The following is an 18616-nucleotide window of genomic DNA, read 5'->3' as shown; positions in this document are numbered from 1 at the left end:
TATTAATTAATGTTTCATTTAGTATAGCTAGTTATTACAATTTAAAAAACTATTTTTTTTATACTCATGTGGTATTTAATATAATTATTAAATATTACAATAACTTTTTAACTTTCAATGTAAAAGACATGAGAGGTGATATTTGGATAGGATTATAGTGTGTTTGACATGTTTGGTTGTTGGAATGAAAAACATTAAGAAGTAGATGAGACATTATTTGCATGAACAGTGTTCAACGTGTTTGGATGCTGGAATGAGAACATTGAAATGAGAAAAATATTATTGTCTCATTTGCTTAGTCCTTTTTTGTTAAGGAAATGGCAATGAGTGTCGTCGGAACATATTTGTGTTTTTATAAAAACTTGTGTAATAATAATGCATTGGAAATTAAAATATTTAATTTTTTTAAAAATAATTTATCATTTTAGAATTCTTACTTAGTATATTAGACTCGTGTTAGCAACACTTTTTATTTTATGATCACTTGATTAGTCTTGCTTGGTTACCCCTCATCTCCATTCTTAGGATGCGAGAGGAAACATGTCTCACCCTTTTCTCATTCCCCTTCCATCTTCTTCTACCAAATATTTATCTTTAGGTGTATAATAATTTATCATACCAAACAATATGTTAATGTAAATATAATATGAAAGTATTGATCAATTAATAAAACATGTTAAATTATTGAAAAATTGTATCATATCTCTTTACCTCTATCTTTTTTGTCAATTTCAATTAAGTAATCTTAATGAAATATGTCATAACTGTTTTTAAATTTAGACTAACAATCTAGACAAAAACAAGTTTTCAGAATTATATAATCTGAATATCCTTATAAAGATATTCATATTATGTAACCCAAGGAAAGTGTATCAGGGAAAGAAAAAAAAAGACGCGTGAGAAAAACACAAGATTAGAAAAGTTATAGACATATTTTTTTAATTGCGTGAAGGTAGAATACGAAGAACCCAAATATAAAATCGTTGCCTTTTGTTATATAACCTATTCTCGAATATTATCCAAATTACATGGACTATTTAAAGTATGATAAACGTTGAAGAGTGTCTTGTAACATTAATCAATAGGATAAAAACAAAAATATTATATTGAATAATAATGAAAAGTGATGAATTTAACTTTTTTTCCTTTTGAAACTCGGTATCCGATCTGAGAACCGACTAATCCGATGAGACAATCCCAGCTGAAGTTGTCCAGGGAGCAAACTCTAAGATCTCAAGCCAACCACTAGACCAACTCTAAATGGATGATGAATTTAACTTTTTAAAAGTTAAAATACTACTTAATTCAATAAAAACCTAATAATATGTCCTCGTGAGTTTAGCTCAATTGGTAAGGACAATATATAATATATGCAAGGTCGGGGATTCAAACCACGCCACCACAAAAAAAAAAAACCAAGTAATATTTTTTGTTTCCTTATCAAAAGTTATAGGAGCCCTTGTGAACATAACTTAAAACTAGACGTTTGACCCGTGCTATCGCACAAGTCCATTAAAAATAAAAAAGAATATAGTTGAGATATAATATTGATATCAAAATCTCTTCAATCTATCATTCTTGTAAAACATAGATAATCACATTGTTCTCAATGTTGTCCACTCGTTAACTAATTTGAATGTCTAAAAGAATGAGCCTTATAATATTATAGCTGGTTAAGTTCAAAATGGAAAAACTACCGACTTAGTTTCTTAGATAAAAAAAAATCACGATGCTAATTTTTTTGGCCATATTAGCATCCTAGTTTTGATGAAGGAAATCTAAAAGTTGCCAAAAACAAGAAGTAGTTAAGTATATATATTACATATAAACTTGCAAAGGTACAACAAAGAATTGTAAGCATGTATAACAAAGAATGAGTAGTAAGTGAAACAATATTTCACAGGTATACTCTACTAACAAATATACAATGGTCCAAAATAGAATTACAAAAATGAATTGAAACCCACACCTATCATTATAAGGTGCCAATAACACTATTATTACTCCTAAAATGAAAACACACTAGCTGCAAAGTTCCAAAGTATAAGAGTAACAGACAATGAATGTGATAAAATTTTAACCAACTTTTTTGCTGAACCAATAGATTTATGCCTGCAGAATTTTTGATCAAATCAACTTGCCTTCAGAAACAAAGGAGCTATATAACAAATTACTACACTCGTGTGTTAGAAGTAGCAACAAAAATCTCCCACAACAGCAGCCTCGGACATACTCACTGTAATGGAATACTTCCCAACTGCCTACTTAGATTCAACTAAGAGACAGTGAAAGGCATCATCTATTGCAAATGAAGTCTTACATTTCAAAATTTAAGTCAGCATTGAAAATAAAATACACTGAGGCATAGTTTGAGATAAACTACACATTTACTTGGCCCTGTTTCCTTATATATCTGCACACAAAACATTATCATCAGTCGATATCATGCACCATGCACGTGGCAATGAGAAATATGATTTTGTCATCAGTTTTGAATTCTGAATGACCTTACATGTTTTCGAGTTTCTGTTTAATATGTTTTGTTGCCAAAAGAAATTCAGATAAGGCATCCTTTACACATTTTTTTTTATATAATTTGATTAGCATAGCAGCCACTCATCATAAATGATTTGAAAATTATTTGGCACATCAAGAACATCGATTATGTCAAGTCCATAGAAGAAGCATAAAGCAATACTAAAACTGTGATGAAATATATAGGTTATCAAAGATAAATAAACTTCAAAATTGGAAAATATTTCAATTGACATTGAAAATCAATGAAGTATGATATACAATAAGAGTCAAAAAAGAATAAGAATACTACTATAGGACTGCAACATATATAACTTTTAGAAGAGAAAATAAAAAGGCTGAAAAATTAGTACAATATAATCATTAACAACAGGAATTTCAAACAACACTATGCCACCATGTTTTGAAATTTCTATATTAAATTTGAAAAGAAACGCTATTGTATAAACAGAACTGGTAAACAAAAATTATCGAAAAAGCAAACATGTAAGCAAGCCAAAGTTATGAAATGGACTTAGAATTTCATGGCATTAACAAAATGGAAAAGAGTTAAACCAAAGCACGGTTTAAAAACATCAATGGTGAATAAATGAAGAAGCACTCAATGACAAATGCATATTTACTTAAGGTCTTAAGGACATATTTTAAAACAACCAAATTTTTCATCTAGAATAGCCCGTAAGCATCTAAGATTACAAAATAATGATGACTATTGTATTTAATGCATGCAGAACATTAAATCAAAAACTAAAGATGATAAAACTTTTGAAGAATGAAGAATATATTGGAATTTAACCAAAAACAGTGAGATGACAAAACATGTGGCCTGAATTAGTGTTAACAAAAGTAGTACGATTGCTGGTAAAACAAAGAGATCACAGAACATGTGGCTTGAATCATAGTCAGCAAATGTAGTACAATTGCAGCTAAAAAAATGTTATTTACCAAGGAATGTTGAAGTAATCATGTATGCAGATTGCCTTATATTTATGAGAAGGGTCCCCATAGACGCCATTCAATTTTCTGCAAAGTGAAAGTTAAAATAAAACATTAAGATATGCTGAATGTACTAAACAATATCCAGCACCATTAAGATATTTTGATGCAACTCTTATTTGAAGCAGGGAAGAGAGATAATAATTCTTTATAGAGCAGTGGATGTACAAAATAAAAGTAGAATATAAAAACATTTAAAGAAATGCAAATACATAAAGTCCATAAGGTTAATAACAACTAACAAAACACACAGAAAATAAACACTCTTTAAGTTTTACTCAAACAAAATTCAACCTCCATTCATGAATGACAATCTCCAGCAAAAGAGTTTTCCTTGCCCAAGATGTGATTGTTCAAATGCACCAAGTAACTCATTGAACCAATACTTGCACTACAAAAGTTAAATAAACAAAGAACCAAAAAAATCATACACAAAATAATAGTTGCAACAAACAAACCCAGCGGATTAATCCGCGTTCAACAGTAAACAATTTAAGATAAAGTAGCAAATTAGATAGCAATGCAATTCAAAAACTCGTTACATTACAAATAACAAAAAATCAAATCAAACAAATACTTTCACTCTTATTCAATCCTCAATCTGAAAATTCCTAAATTGCTCAAAAAATGAAACCCACAAAATCGTATGAACAACAATTACCTTAGTTTTAATAGAGGCCTAAAAAGATATTGCAAGCCACTTTGAACATCAAAGGAATTGGCAGGGAAGATACATAAACGATTAGGAAAAGGAACAATTTTGAAGAGGAGCAAATAGAAATCCTGCTTTCCTTGATTGAAGAGGAGAAAATAATCACCTTCTGCCACCATCTTCGCCCCCTTTGATTCATCCTTTAAGAAATTCGGTCAACAATCGCTCGTACTCCTTCTCTTCAGCACCTCCAATTTGAAAATCCTTAAAATCAAATTAAACAAATGTTATTACTCTTATTAACCCTCAATTTGAAAAATTCATAAACTGCATAATCATTCAACGAAACCCACAATAATCATATGAACAACAATCACCTTACCTTGATTTTGAACGAAACCTAAAAAAGATAGTGCACGTTATTTTAAACAACAAAGGAGGAAAAAGTATAAAAAGTAGAATATTAACAATGATCTTACATTGTTGCCACAACTGTTTTTTAATTATGGAAGAATCCATTTGTGCTATGAACACTACTTTCTCTGTTTTAGGCTTCAACCTCTATGATCATAGAAGCAAACTGAGCAGGGAAAAATGGAAACAATTAAGGAACCTCAAACGATTTTGAGAAATAAAACAAAATGAATAACTTATATGCAGAAAAACTTTAAAATCTAAAGTAGTAAAATTTCATCTTCCTACAATCACAAAACTTCAATTTGATAAAAAAATTAAAATACTAAAAGTAAAAATAGGTTAAGATATGTAAGAATAGCTTGAGACTTTGATCATTATTCATCAAAAAATACATCGTACTAAGAATCATAAAACAACCATTCTCAACCGTCCTAACTAAAGTCCAACTCAATGTATCAATGCAGCCAGAAAAAAAAACAGGAAAATTAATACTTACCCAGCCAGTCCATAATTATAACGACAAAAAAACCTTCAGATAACGTCTCTAAAGGAATTTGCTCATTGTAGAAATTGGAGAAGAAGCAACTCCAAGTTTTAAATTTCAGGCATATAATGACTTATTACATGTCTTAATTTAATATAAGAATGAGACTTGCCTGTGCACAAATTTTAGATTATAAATAACATTGACACAAAATCAAGACCTTTAACCCCAAAATTTACAAATAAGATCAGTGGGTATATAAAATCAAACTCAAAGGATCAAGATTATCCCCTTAAAAACCTTAAAAAACAAAAACCAAAAAAATTAAATTTGAGATATTGTGAATCAATGAAAGGAAGTAGAGGAATTGAGATATTTAGATCGATCAAAGAAACATATGAGAAAGAGAGGAAAATATACATACCAAAGAGAGGGAGGAATGAAAGTTGGCGTGGCGTGGCTTGGCTGGAGAGGATGAAGCAGTCACACGAGAGAGGGAGGGGAGAGAGCGAGTTTGTGAAGGGAAAACCGGATTGAGATTGAGAGAAGAGGAAGAAGAAGTAGAGGAAACGTGAGAGAGATTTTTTACGTATTTGATTTGTTGCATATCTGATTTATTCGGTTTTGGGATTAGTATTAGCGGATTAGAGGAGGGAAAATAGGAAAAAATTATTAGGGTTTTGGGATAAGTATTAGCGGAAAAGAGGAGGGAAAAATATTAGCGGATTAGAGGAGGGAAAAATATCAGCGGATTAGAGGAGGGAAAATAGGGAAAAATTGTTAGGGTTTTGGGATCAGTATTTGCGGAAAAGAGGAGGGAAAAATTAGGTTTAAGTGTTGACAAACCTACTAAAATTAAGAAATAAGGACCCTGCAAAGGAATTTCCTCATTGTAGAAATTGGAGAAGAAACAACTCCAAGTTTTAAATTTCAGGCATAAAATGACTTATTACATGTCTTAATTTAATATAAGAATGAGACTTGCCTGTGCACAAATTTTAGATTATAAATAACATTGACACAAAATCAAGACCTTTACCCCAAAATTTACAAATAAGATCAGTGGGTATATAAAATCAAACTCAAAGGATCAAGGTTATCCCCTTAAAAACCCTAAAAACAAAAACCAGAAAAATTAAATTCGAGATATTATGAATCAATGAAAGGAAGTAGAGGAATTGAGATATTTAGATCGATCAAAGAAACATATGAGAAAGAGAGGAAAATATACATACCAAAGAGAGAGGGGAATGAAAGTTGGCCTGGCGTGGCGTGGCTTGGCTTGGCTGGAGAGGATGAAGCAGTCACACGAGAGAGGGAGGGGAGAGAGCGAGTTTGTGAAGGGAAAACCGGATTGAGATTGAGAGAAGAGGAAGAAGAAGTAGAGGAAACGTGAGAGAGATTTTTTGAGTATCTGATTTGTTGCATATCTGATTTATTCGATTTTGGGATTAGTATTAGCGGATTAGAGGAGGGAAAATAGGGAAAAATTGTTAGGGTTTTGGGATAAATATCAGCGGATTAGAGGAGGGAAAAATATCAGCGGATTAGAGGAGGGAAAATAGGGAAAAATTGTTAGGGTTTTGGGAATAGTATTAGCGGAAAAGAGGAGGGAAAAATTAGGTTTAAGTGTTGACAAACCTACTAAAATTAAGAAATAAGGATGAGACTTGCCTGTGCACAAATTTTAGATTATAAATAACATTGACACAAAATCAAGACCTTTACCCCCAAAATTTACAAATAAGATCAGTGGGTATGTAAAATCAAACTCAAAGGATCAAGATTATCCCCTTAAAAACCCTAAAAACAAAAACCAGAAAAATTAAATTCGAGATATTGTGAATCAATGAAAGGAAGTAGAGGAATTGAGATATTTACATCGATCAAAGAAACATATGAGAAAGAGAGGAAAATATACATACCAAAGAGGGAGAGGAATGAAAGTTGGCGTGGCGTGGCGTGGCTTGGCTGGAGAGGATGAAGCAGTCACACGAGAGAGGGAGGGGAGAGAGTGAGTTTGTGAAGGGAAAACCGGATTGAGATTGAGAGAAGAGGAAGAAGAAGTAGAGGAAACGTGAGAGAGATTTTTTGCGTATCTGATTTGTTGCATATCTGATTTATTCGGTTTTGGGATTAGTATTAGCGGATTAGAGGAGGGAAAATAGGGAAAAATTGTTAGGGTTTTGGGATAAGTATTAGCGGAAAAGAGGAGGGAAAAATATTAGCGGATTAGAGGAGGGAAAATAGGGAAAAATTGTTAGGGTTTTGGGAATAGTATTAGCGGAAAAGAGGAGGGAAAAATTAGGTTTAAGTGTTGACAGACCTACTAAAATTTAGAAATAAGCGGAAAAGAGGAGGGAAAAATATTAGCGGATTAGAGGAGGGAAAATAGGGTAAAATTGTTAGGGTTTTGGGAATAGTATTATCGGAAAAGAGGAGGGAAAAATTAGGTTTAAGTGTTAACAGACCTACTAAAATTAAGAAATAAGGATAAGGATAGGCATGCAATTGGTTTAAAAAAAAAAGTGTAAAAAAAAAAAATATTTGAAGCCCTAAACGTTAAGATTGGTGTTGAAAAATCATAGTTTTAAAAACCGACTCGGACCGGCCGGTCGAACCGGTTGGACCAAGAACCGGAGGGGTAAGCGGTTCGAGCTAGCTAACGGATCGGCCATGCTTTTAAACCGGCGTGAACCGGAATGACCCGACCAAAACCGGTGACTCGCCGGTTTTTTTGAACCGGACCGGGTCAGTGATGGAAGGGAAAAAGAAGCGGAAGAATAGAAGAAAACGATGGACGGAGAAACGTTTTGATACACGAAAACATCTTCATCTTAAGTGGTTTATGCTTTCACTATTTTAATTGCATCTTTGACATGATAACAATACATATTGATGTAGAAGAAGAAAAAAAAGTAGAATATGAAAGGGAAAGGTCACATGCGGAAAGGATAGAAAGAGATGGGGAAAGTGTTTGATGATTTTTTTTTAATGTAAACTAGTTGGAGAGATTATTGTTTACAATGGTGTGTATTTCTTGGAATTGTAACCAAACATATTGACTATTCTTTGAAAATTCAAGAAGCAATAGAAGTCTCTGCCGTGTACAATTAGTAATTACTGCTATTTTAATTTTTTTAACTCTAAACTATATTTTTTTTTTGGGATAGGATTAATTCTAAAATAATGTGAATCTCATTTGGAAAAAAATAAAATAAAATGTGCATTTAATCAAAACATACTACTATATGCAAGGTGGATTTTTGCTTAAAAAAATATATGCAAGGTGACTTTTATGTGTTTTGTTTTATTAAAATGTAAATAAATATTTGTGACATTTTTAGGTTTTTAAAAATAATAGACATTGATTCATCAGGTTTAGTCTAGTTTTTTTTTTTTTTGACAAAAGGTTTAGTCTAGTTTAATAATAAACAATATTATTTATAAACGCTGAGTTGAATACCGAGTCAATCGGTTTAATCCGGTTCAGTCATGCGGTTCGACCAATGACTCAGTGACCCAGTAACCTCACCTCACCGAGTTTTAAAACTATGAGAAAAATATTTCAATTGCAAAAAAAAAAAGTGTATATAATAAAATTGGTGTAGAAAATTGTACCAAAAAAAAAATTGGTGTAGAAAATATTTCCATAAAAAAAGGCAAGAGGATATGAATGAAATTGGTGCAATTCATTTTTTTAGATGAAATTTGTTAGGTTAAATAATTACAAACTTAATAAAGCAAATAAGTGGGAAAAAATTAGGTTAAGCTACTGCAAACGTAGATAAATAAAGATAAGGATCAGCGGAAAAAAATTAGGTTAAGTTGCTGCACGTAACAAAATTAATAAATAATGATAAAGATATTTGATTAATTTTGATTATAAAAAAAAAAAGTAAAAATATAAAAAAAAAAAATAAAATCGAGTTTTAAGGAGCGAGTGACGTGTGTACATGCGCGCATCTAAAATCGAAACCGTTCGTTTGTTGCATGGAAATCTAGCCGCCCAATATATTCCCATGAGAGTATATAACTCTGTTCGGTTGGCGTGACCATATCAATTATCAAAATCAAATCAAAAAGAAGAAATAAGATCCATTTTCAACCAACGAACGAACGAACGATAACCACACTTTTCTTTCTTTGAATCAATCGATAATACTAAATAATCAAATCAAAACCTCATACCTTTGTGAAATCTCAATACAATACACGATTTCACCCTTCCTTACAACTACTCTCTTTAATTTCTTAATTTAGGGTTTCCTCGCTCGCTGCCGATCAAGATTTTCTGATCGGCAATTAATTTTTGTTTAACCAAATTTGAAGATATCGTTGTTAATTTTGTTGTACGTAGGGTTTTGTGGTAACGATGAACGATCAATCTCAGATGATGATGAATTTGAACAAGATGAACCAGTCTCAGATGATGAATCCTCAGATGATGAATCCTCCGCCTCAGGTAATCAACAACCAATCTCAGCAACAACAACAACAACCTCAGTTACTCTCTCACCAACCACAGATGAAGATGATGAGTCAGAATCAACAACAGCTTCCTCCTCCTCCTCCTCCGATGATGACCCAGAATCGTGGCGGTGGTGGATATAATAACAAGGTTTGGTCTCAACAGCAGCTTCCTTTGGATCCTAACATGAAATTTCAGAACCCTAATATCAAACATAATTTTCCTAATTTGAAGCCGGGAAGAAGTAATAATAACAATAACTGGAAGGGAAAGAAGGTTAGCGACAAGCGCAAAGATATTAGGAGAATGGATAAACCCAACCAGACTATTTCCATGGGTATTCCAAATAATATTGTTGGTTACCAACCACCAACTCTTCATGAGTTACAATCTCAGAATCGTTTGAAAGCGCGTAAGTTTTACCCTAAGAAGAAGTTTAATGCTAGATTTGCTCCTTATGCTCCTAGGAATACCACTTCCTTTATTATTCGTGCTAAGAAATCTGGTGGTATTGCATCGCTTGTATCACCTTGTCCTGTGACTCCGGCCGTGTTGCCTACACCTATTTTGTCTCCTTCGAGGGAGATTTTGGGAGACATGGCGAAGGAAGAGTGGGGTGTGGATGGATACGGGTCCATGAAGGGTTTGATTAGGCTGAGAGATGTTCATGATGATGAAGATGAGGAGGATGGTGGTAGTGGGTCGAGTGAGAGTGATGTCGAGGAACATGTGGAGGTGGAAAGGAGGTTGGACCAAGATTTGAGCAGGTTTGAGATGATATACCCTAATTATGGAGGTGGCGACTATAATAATGTCTTAGAGAATAGGGTAGATGATCAAGATTCTCATATAGCACAATTGGAGGAAGAGAATTTGACATTGAGGGAGCGGCTTTTTTTAATGGAGAGGGAGTTAGGCGATCTCCGAAGGAGGATGCTGTTTCTTGAGAGGCAAAACCAGGCTGTGGTTGAAGATGTTAATGAGGAAGTGGTGGAGAATGGGTCTGATAATGAAAGTGAAGGGGGGTCTGATGTTCCTGTCATGGGAATTGAGAACAATGTTGACATGGTTGATTCAATGCTGGAAAGTGGGAGAAATGAAAACATTGAGGCCAATGTTGCTGTTAAGTTAGACAATGATGGAGTATCAGAAGCTGAAGGTGTAGATGATGTTTTTATGGAAGAGTCTGTTCCAAGTGAGGTGGTTTCAAATCAGGATGGGATTAAAAGCAATGAATTGGGAGGTGGCTTTATGTTTGATGATGTGAAGGAAGAGAAGGATAAGCAGAAGAACGAATTAGCTACACAACAATGTTTGACAGATGAAGGTTTTGCCAAGGAAAACGAACTTGTGAATCGAAAAGAGAGTGGCGAGAATGAAATGATTGATAGAAATGACGAATTGAAAACCCATGAAGAAGCAAATGAAAGTATAGATGGCTTAGTGAGTGAGACGGATGAGTGCAAGAATCAGATAGTTGGGAAAAGTTCAGAGACTGCCAGAGATGATGATTTATCTGTTGCTCAGTAGCTGAAGCCGTTCCTCAAGTAGGCTTTTGGGGGAAAGGCTAGTGAGCGAATTCTACTGCTTTTAAATGAATACATTGTTGGTATTTGCAGACCCGTAGATTAGTAGTTTACTTTTATTGTTTTTTTTTTTAATTGTATGGTTTGGTTAAATGAAAGATAAGAGAAGGGTTGTCTTCACCGTCACATCTCTTGGTTTGAGAGATGCGACTGTAGCTGAGTTTCCTTTCTTCGTCTTTCTTTTCTTTTTCTTCCTTCAGGGGGTGGGGTATGGGTTTGGTTGGCTAAGTCTCTGTAGAAAATAGTAGGAGAGGTACCTAAGTTTGCAGGTTCCTTTGTGTACAAGGGATTAAAGTGTATGTCAAAATATTCTATGCGGTGGCATGTAAAGAACCTGTGAATTTGTAAGGAGAACTAATGATTACTGTGTACTTTTTCTACTTTTAGTTAATGCATGAAATTAATTTTCGTTATATTATTTGTTGTTCACGATACTCCCTTTTGTTGTTCACTATACTCCCTTCTCTTGATGAATTTTTCTTATTCTTAGAAAATAATCTTAGATATTCATGAATTACCATTTAAATACGAGATACCTGTTTTATGTCAATTTGATTGGGTTATTGGATTGTACAAAGGTTTTGCTAATTCCATGTGATGATGGCAGAAGTATTTTTTAACCCGTGGTGAATTTGACAGACTGCTGAATAAATGTCCTTTCTAGTGAGAAAGCTCCCATAGATTAAATGTAGTATTTGTTAGATTAATTCAGACTTACAAATTAATCCAAGTCACTTTTAGCATGAATTGTTAAGTGGTAGTGACATTTTCCTTGCAAGTGCAAGTGAATGGAAGTCTTGGCATGACCATGATACACATATAGGGAGCTGTCATACTGAATTTGATGTGAAACCTGGTTATTGCTCTTGTAGTTTGGGAGCTTGAACTCCAGTTTGATTCAAAGCAGTATTTCTGGAGGATGAGCCGAATGATGTACATGGAAACTACTTCAGAGGATGTGATTATGATGGTAATTGTTTTTCTCTTTTGAATAGGTTGAATAGAAGGATCTTTGATCTTTTTTGCATGCAACGCTTGGTCATCCGGTTGATAATTGTCTCAAGCCTGTTACACTTTTGTTTTATCTATCCTGGCTTATATATACCGTTGTTTACTATGTTTGCAGATACTATTTGAGCTAAAAGGTCAAGGGTGGAAAATGCACCATTGTTAAATATCTGGTTACATATTCCACAATAGATTTCATGATAAAATCTTGTGATTATATGGTATCGGAAAGACATGGCAATATCTTTGAACTTACGAACTGATTGGGGAACGCATAACTGTTGCTGCTTCAATTCAAACTTCAGTTAGAGGGGATCTCTATCTAGCTTCTAGGCTTTCATTTTTTCAAGTCATAATGTAACTGAACGAAATTATGTCATGAGATCCTTGCAACTTGCAAGGGTCAGTTAATTTGAATGCCATGCTTTACATTTCGTGTTTTCAATCATGTTTCTTTTGAGCATTGTGTGAGAATGTGCCACAGTTTGATTTACAAATGGCTTGTGCATAGGAAACTCCTACTTCAGGGTGGTGCATTTTAAAAAGAAAAAGACAATAGATGAAATACTGGTTGGCAGCGTGTTCATTAAGCATTCTTTACGAAAAACGGTTACAGTATATATTTGTAAAACAACTTCTCCTTAGAAAAAATCCGGCTAGGATAATCCATCTTTTTTGCCCAACTGAATGAAATTAGTCATGGTTAAACGACAATGAATGATTTGTACTTGTAACAAGTTTTTTTGTTTTGTTTTATGGAAAGTGCTAATAAATGCCATTATTTTTATTTCTGTTGTGGATAAACGGTGTCTTTTGCGGATAAACGGTGCATAACAACAAGGCTAAATAAAGAAGGATTTAATTGATATGCACGACCAATTATCAAAATCATTACAATTATTTGAGTGTCTATTTTGAAAGTGAAACAAATGATACATTATGGAGTAAATAGTCAATTTCCTAATCGTAGGTTTCGTCAATTACCCCTTGAAATTAACAAAACTTCAATTATTCCTTTGAAATTGTATAACGTTAATGAATTTACCCCCTCCGTCAAATTTTTCTGTTAACTATTTACGGTTATGATCAAATATCCCCCCTGAAATTTTGCACTTATGTGCAAAATGCCTCCTAAACTTAAAAATTTATATATTTTTTTATCCTAGATTCAAAAGATATTAAAGGCAAACAATTAACAATTATTGATCATATAAATCTTTATGGAATGTATGTTTATGTAGCTATTGGTCATATAAATCTTTATGGAAGGTATGTTACTCTCATGTGTTTGAAATATATACATATATAGAATACTTTTTCTTACGCAAGTTGATAATTATGTTAGAGTATGCAGTCATAAAGTACGCAAGTCTTTGAAAATTGTGTGTCCATAAAGAAAATTCATAGGTTAATATCTGCATAAGGAAGAAGAAACAAGGCTTAGGTTTGTGAATTTGCAACTTAATTAATGATATAATTTTTATAATGCAGGAAATGTCATATCTATTAGCTGCAGCATGTTAAATAGATTATGTCATAGACCTTCTGCATGAAGCCGGTAAATCACACTGTACTACAAAGTTATGTGATAGATATCAATTTTTTGCTACTATGACATTCTTGTCTTGATTTATTTCAATCAGTTTGATATCTTTTTAATATTTGGTTTTTAGTTTTATCTTTTTTGTAAAAAAATTATCTTGCTCATGATTTCTTTGGCATATATTCATTCATTTTTTTGTGAATAGAATTTTTATGACAATAGGTACAATATATTACTTGAAGAACTAAATGTATGATTTTTAGTAAGAAAAAAAATCTAAATTTTTAAGTTTATTGGGCATTTTCTACATAAGTGCAAAATTTCAGGGGGTATTTGATCATAACCGTAAATAGTTAACAGAAAAATTTGACGGAGAGGTAAATTGATTAACGTTATGCAATTTCAGGGGGTAATTGAAGTTTTGTTAATTTTAAAGGGATAATTGACGAAACTTACAATTTCAGGGGAAAAATTGACTATTACCTCTACATTATGATATTATATAATGAGTAATTTAAAGGGAGAATCAAAATTAATCTCAATAAACAACTAAAAAAATAAAATCCATGTGGATATTGTGTGATGAATGATTGGCAAGAGTGGGACAGACATAATCTTGGCGCCAGCCACACATAACATAACAGAAAAACAGAGAACTCTCTCTCTCTCTCTCTCTCTCTCTCTCTCTCTCTGTCTGTCTGTAACAATGGCTCTCACTCTCAGAGTTGTGAATGTAAACAGTATAGGATTTGAGTCATGTTCACGTTGTTCAACTTTTATTTCTCCCAATCCCTCAAATTCTCGCTTTGTGTCTGCTGGGTGTTCTAAAGTTGAGCAAATTTCAATAGTTACCGAAGAATCTGAAAACTCACTCATCCAAGCTCTTGTTGGCATCCAAGGACGTGGACGTTCTTCTTCTCCACAACAACTCAATGTCTCTCTCTCTCTCTCTCTTTCTTACTTTCATAATTTTATATCAATATATATGTTCCTTCCTGAATTTTACCATCTCCTTTTCAGGCTATTGAGCGTGCTATTCAAGTCCTAGAACATATAGGGGGTGTGTCTGATCCGGTTCGTCTTCGTCTTCAATTTCGCTCTCTATGTTTAACTTTTTATTATCCTTTTTCATGACATGGTCAATCTCTATTCTCTTCTGTTCTGCAGACAAATTCAAGTTTGATTGAGGGTCGATGGCAGCTCATTTTCACCACAAGACCTGGAACAGCATCACCCATTCAGGTTGTTATTATTATGTCACTGAAAAGTAAATCTCTAATGGAAAGCTGCATATACTATGTTTCTCATCTATAAATTTAGAAATATACTTCCAACTTGATAATACCTATCTAACACAACAAGGATCACTCACCTGTTCAATAGTTCAACACATGCTTAATGACTCAATATGGTATTCTATATTGCTCTTTCAGAGAACGTTTGTTGGGGTTGATTTTTTTAGTGTATTTCAAGAGGTTTATCTTCAAACAAATGATCCACGCGTAACCAATATTGTGTCATTTTCTGATGCCATCGGTGAGCTCAAGGTTGAGGTAATACTAAGTAACTTCAATTGGAGCTATCATAAATTTAATACACACTTCTGTGTTAAATTCTACTTCATTTTTTTTTTTTTTAATACTGCGCGAGACAGACTGAAACTAGTAAACTTTTTAGTTTAAGAGGCTTAGTCAATATTGTGAAATAAATCATGCCACATAAATTCAAAGGTTGGCTATCTCTTCAAAAATTTGTTAAAAGTATTGTTAAAAATTACAGCTCATTTAATTGCTATGTGCTTCTAAAGAATCAAGAGTTAATATAATATGGATAGCATTCTGGCTTTCTTCGTGTATATCAGGATAGTTGAATTCCCGTTTGTGTTTGTGCTTGTCATTCAAAAAACCCTTATATCATATAGCTGTTCATATATTTTACTATTTTATTCTCTGATCTATTGATTGGTTTTTCGGTAGAGTCAATTGATGTTGTTTGATCTATATGTCCGACCCTATCTTGTGGGACAAAGACTTCCTTGATGCTCTCGTTCTTGTTCTTATACTCATGTCCTTCAATTTAAATAGGCAGCAGCATCCATTGGAGATGGAAAAAGAATCCTTTTTAGGTTTGACAGAGCTGCCTTTTCTTTCAAATTTCTTCCATTTAAAGTTCCATATCCAGTTCCATTTAAGCTTCTCGGAGATGAAGCAAAGGGTTGGTTAGACACCACATACTTATCGCATTCAGGAAACCTTCGCATCTCAAGAGGGAATAAGGTGATTAGGCATTTCCAATATAAACATCATCTTAATATATAGTCTTTTGTTCCTCCCCTCAATTAAAATGCTAGTTCGTCTAGCACATCAAATCAAAGCATTTTTATAAAAACAATGTTTCCAAGACTTAACAGCAACATATATATAGTGCAGGGAACCACATTTGTGCTGCAGAAGCAAACTGAACCCAGACAAAAGTTATTAACAGCAATTTCATCGGGGGTGGGTGTTCGAGAGGTAAGGGTGCTCTTTTTTTTCAATAAACATAACTGGAATATTTCCAATGTCACTATTTTTCACATCCTTAATTCCAACAGGCAATAGATAAACTCATTTCCTTAAATAAGAATTCTGGGGAAGAAGATCCAGAACTAGAAGAGGGCGAATGGCAGATGATATGGAATTCACAGGTAGATTTTGAAATACAAACGAAGAGTTCCAACTGATAATTTTGTTTTTCTCATTTGAAATTAATTTTTTTAAGGAGTACTGTTTGAAGATGATTTAAATGTAAACAATTATCTTACTAGGTTTTATTTTTGGTATGTAAACAACTTATTCTCTACAGACTGTGACGGATAGTTGGTTAGAGAATGCTGCCAATGGTCTGATGGGAAAGCAGGTATCAAGTTCATCTTGTGCATGTAATTTAATTGCCACAAGTTCTGCCTCACGTTTACAATTTGTGTATTACAATGAGTGTTACAGATTGTCGAGAAGAATGGACGAATAAAGTACGTGGTTAATATCTTGCTTGGGCTGAAGTTCTCCATGTCTGGAATTTTTGTGTAAGTTTCCATTGTTTAAAGTTCGCTAATGTTCAGGGGAGGGTCCTTACAAACACAATAAATATGAAGGAATGTAGAAAATGAAGATAGGAATCTGGAAGTAATAACTAGAACCTGGGTTAGTATGTTAGGAAAAACTTCATATATTATATGAATGCTTTATGGTTATTGACGCCTTTCAGCAAGGGGTCAGCGATTTTAGTTTTAGACATTAACAGAGATGAACTGAATATTTTTTACATCTTGTTACTTGACAGAAAAAGTAGCCCGAAAGTGTACGAGGTTACAATGGATGATGCAGCCATAATTGGTGGCCCATTTGGATATCCCCTGGAATTTGGCAAGAAGTTCATCTTGGAGATTCTGTAAGATAACAACATCTTCTAAGAAATAATGTTCTCTCTTAATCCTTGAAACAATGATCAAAATAGTAAGATTTTGCATGCTGGTTTAAGGTCTTTCTATTTCTTCCTTTGCAGATTCAATGATGGTAAGGTCAGAATTAGCCGAGGAGACAATGAAATTATTTTCGTACATGCTCGCACAAATGCACAGTAGTTGTATTATTGCTAGCTAAATCAGTATTCTAAATACAACATGGAAGGTCTATTACTCTATTTATTAACTTTCATTTTTAGCTGCGTTATAAGAAATCACTATGTTATTACTTTTATTTTAACTTTAATATAAAGAGAAATATATTTGAACAACCATTTTTTACAACTTTAGTGACAACTTTCTCTTTTATACTGACATTATTTTTTTACTTTCTCTCTCTATTGCTTTGGTTTTTGTGCCGGTACCTCATTTCCTTTGTAAAATTTTGGTTGTCACAAAAGTTGTCACCTATATGAATTGTTCAAATAACACAACTCTAATATAAAATGGTAACATGTCATGTCAAAATTTGGTTATTTCAGAAAGTAACGAGAACTACAATGTGGCGGATCCCAACAGTTAAAGTTAAACAAACAAAATTCCACACATCTAGGAACTCCAAGCTAACAGACCCGTTGGAGTTGCTCTTAGCATCATGTCATTTTTTTTTTTTTTACTTATGCTTAAATGCCTTTTGGTCCCTCTATTTTTTAAGACAAAAATGAAGTTTTGGTCCTTCTATCCCAATTTTAATTTTTCTCGAGTCCCTCCACCCTATTTTAAAGTCAATTTTGGTGATGTGGCAATGTTTAGGTGGACTAATTGAGTGTAAATGTCATTAATAATTTGTTAACTCAATAATAGTTTTAAAAATAATAATAAACATTTAATTAATGTTGCACATAAGACCATCAACAATAGACCACTCCATTTTGGGTGCTTAAGTGGGCCATCCATGTACACATCATCTATTTTTTTAATTTTCAATGATATTACTTTTTTTTTTTTTTTTTTACAAAATTTTCAATGCTATTACTTAATAAGCACTAATCTCTCCAACCCAGCATCTCATAAAATGGATCCTATTAATAACTCATTGTCATTGTATTTCAACAAAGTTTATTAATTTTTGTACAATTTATTACATATGACCTACGAAAATTAAAGAGAGAGAGAGGGTGCTTATATAGCCACCCTTCTCTATAAGCACCAAATATTTTCTCTCCACAATGAGGAAGCTTATTAATTCCAGTGCTAAATAGGTAAAGCACCCACCATTGTGGATGTTCTAAATACTATATTTCAGCTACTACGAATATAAGGAAATTTGCCCCCCAAATATGAATATTATGAAAATAATAACCTATTTAGATAATTGTATAACAAGTTTTTTTTTTAATATATATATATATATTCCATCCAATTATACATTTCTTTAACGCATTAAATTTTATGGACAATGGGACAGAAACTTTATATACC

The 18616-nt window shown here is 33.0% G+C and overlaps 2 protein-coding genes across 3 annotated transcripts; both read left to right on the top strand.

The window, feature by feature from the left end:
• Positions 1–9138: 9138 nt before the first annotated feature.
• Positions 9139–11559, top strand: LOC11418639 (uncharacterized). The gene has a single exon (XM_003592766.4). The coding sequence runs from the start codon at positions 9460–9462 to the stop codon at positions 11083–11085; it is 1626 nt and encodes a 541-aa protein (XP_003592814.1). The 5' UTR covers positions 9139–9459; the 3' UTR covers positions 11086–11559.
• Positions 11560–14303: 2744 nt separating this feature from the next.
• On the top strand, positions 14304–17429 carry LOC11440755 (probable plastid-lipid-associated protein 12, chloroplastic). Of its 2 annotated transcripts, XM_003592765.4 has the most exons (11): positions 14304–14626; positions 14713–14766; positions 14860–14934; positions 15126–15245; positions 15777–15968; positions 16122–16205; positions 16286–16378; positions 16537–16590; positions 16677–16756; positions 17014–17121; positions 17236–17423. In XM_003592765.4, exons 1-11 carry the CDS (start codon positions 14399–14401, stop codon positions 17312–17314), a joined length of 1167 nt encoding a protein of 388 aa, XP_003592813.1. In that variant the 5' UTR covers positions 14304–14398; the 3' UTR covers positions 17315–17423. The 2 variants fall into 2 exon arrangements, with proteins under 2 accessions (XP_003592813.1, XP_013470502.1); XM_013615048.3 differs by lacking the exon at positions 15126–15245 and having other exon boundaries at positions 17236–17429.
• Positions 17430–18616: the final 1187 nt, after the last annotated feature.

This window comes from Medicago truncatula, chromosome 1, assembly GCF_003473485.1.
Source record: "Medicago truncatula cultivar Jemalong A17 chromosome 1, MtrunA17r5.0-ANR, whole genome shotgun sequence".
Lineage (NCBI taxonomy): Eukaryota > Viridiplantae > Streptophyta > Magnoliopsida > Fabales > Fabaceae > Medicago > Medicago truncatula.
The sequence above is the reverse complement of the archived record's forward strand: the minus strand, read 5'-3'. Positions and strand labels throughout refer to the sequence as shown.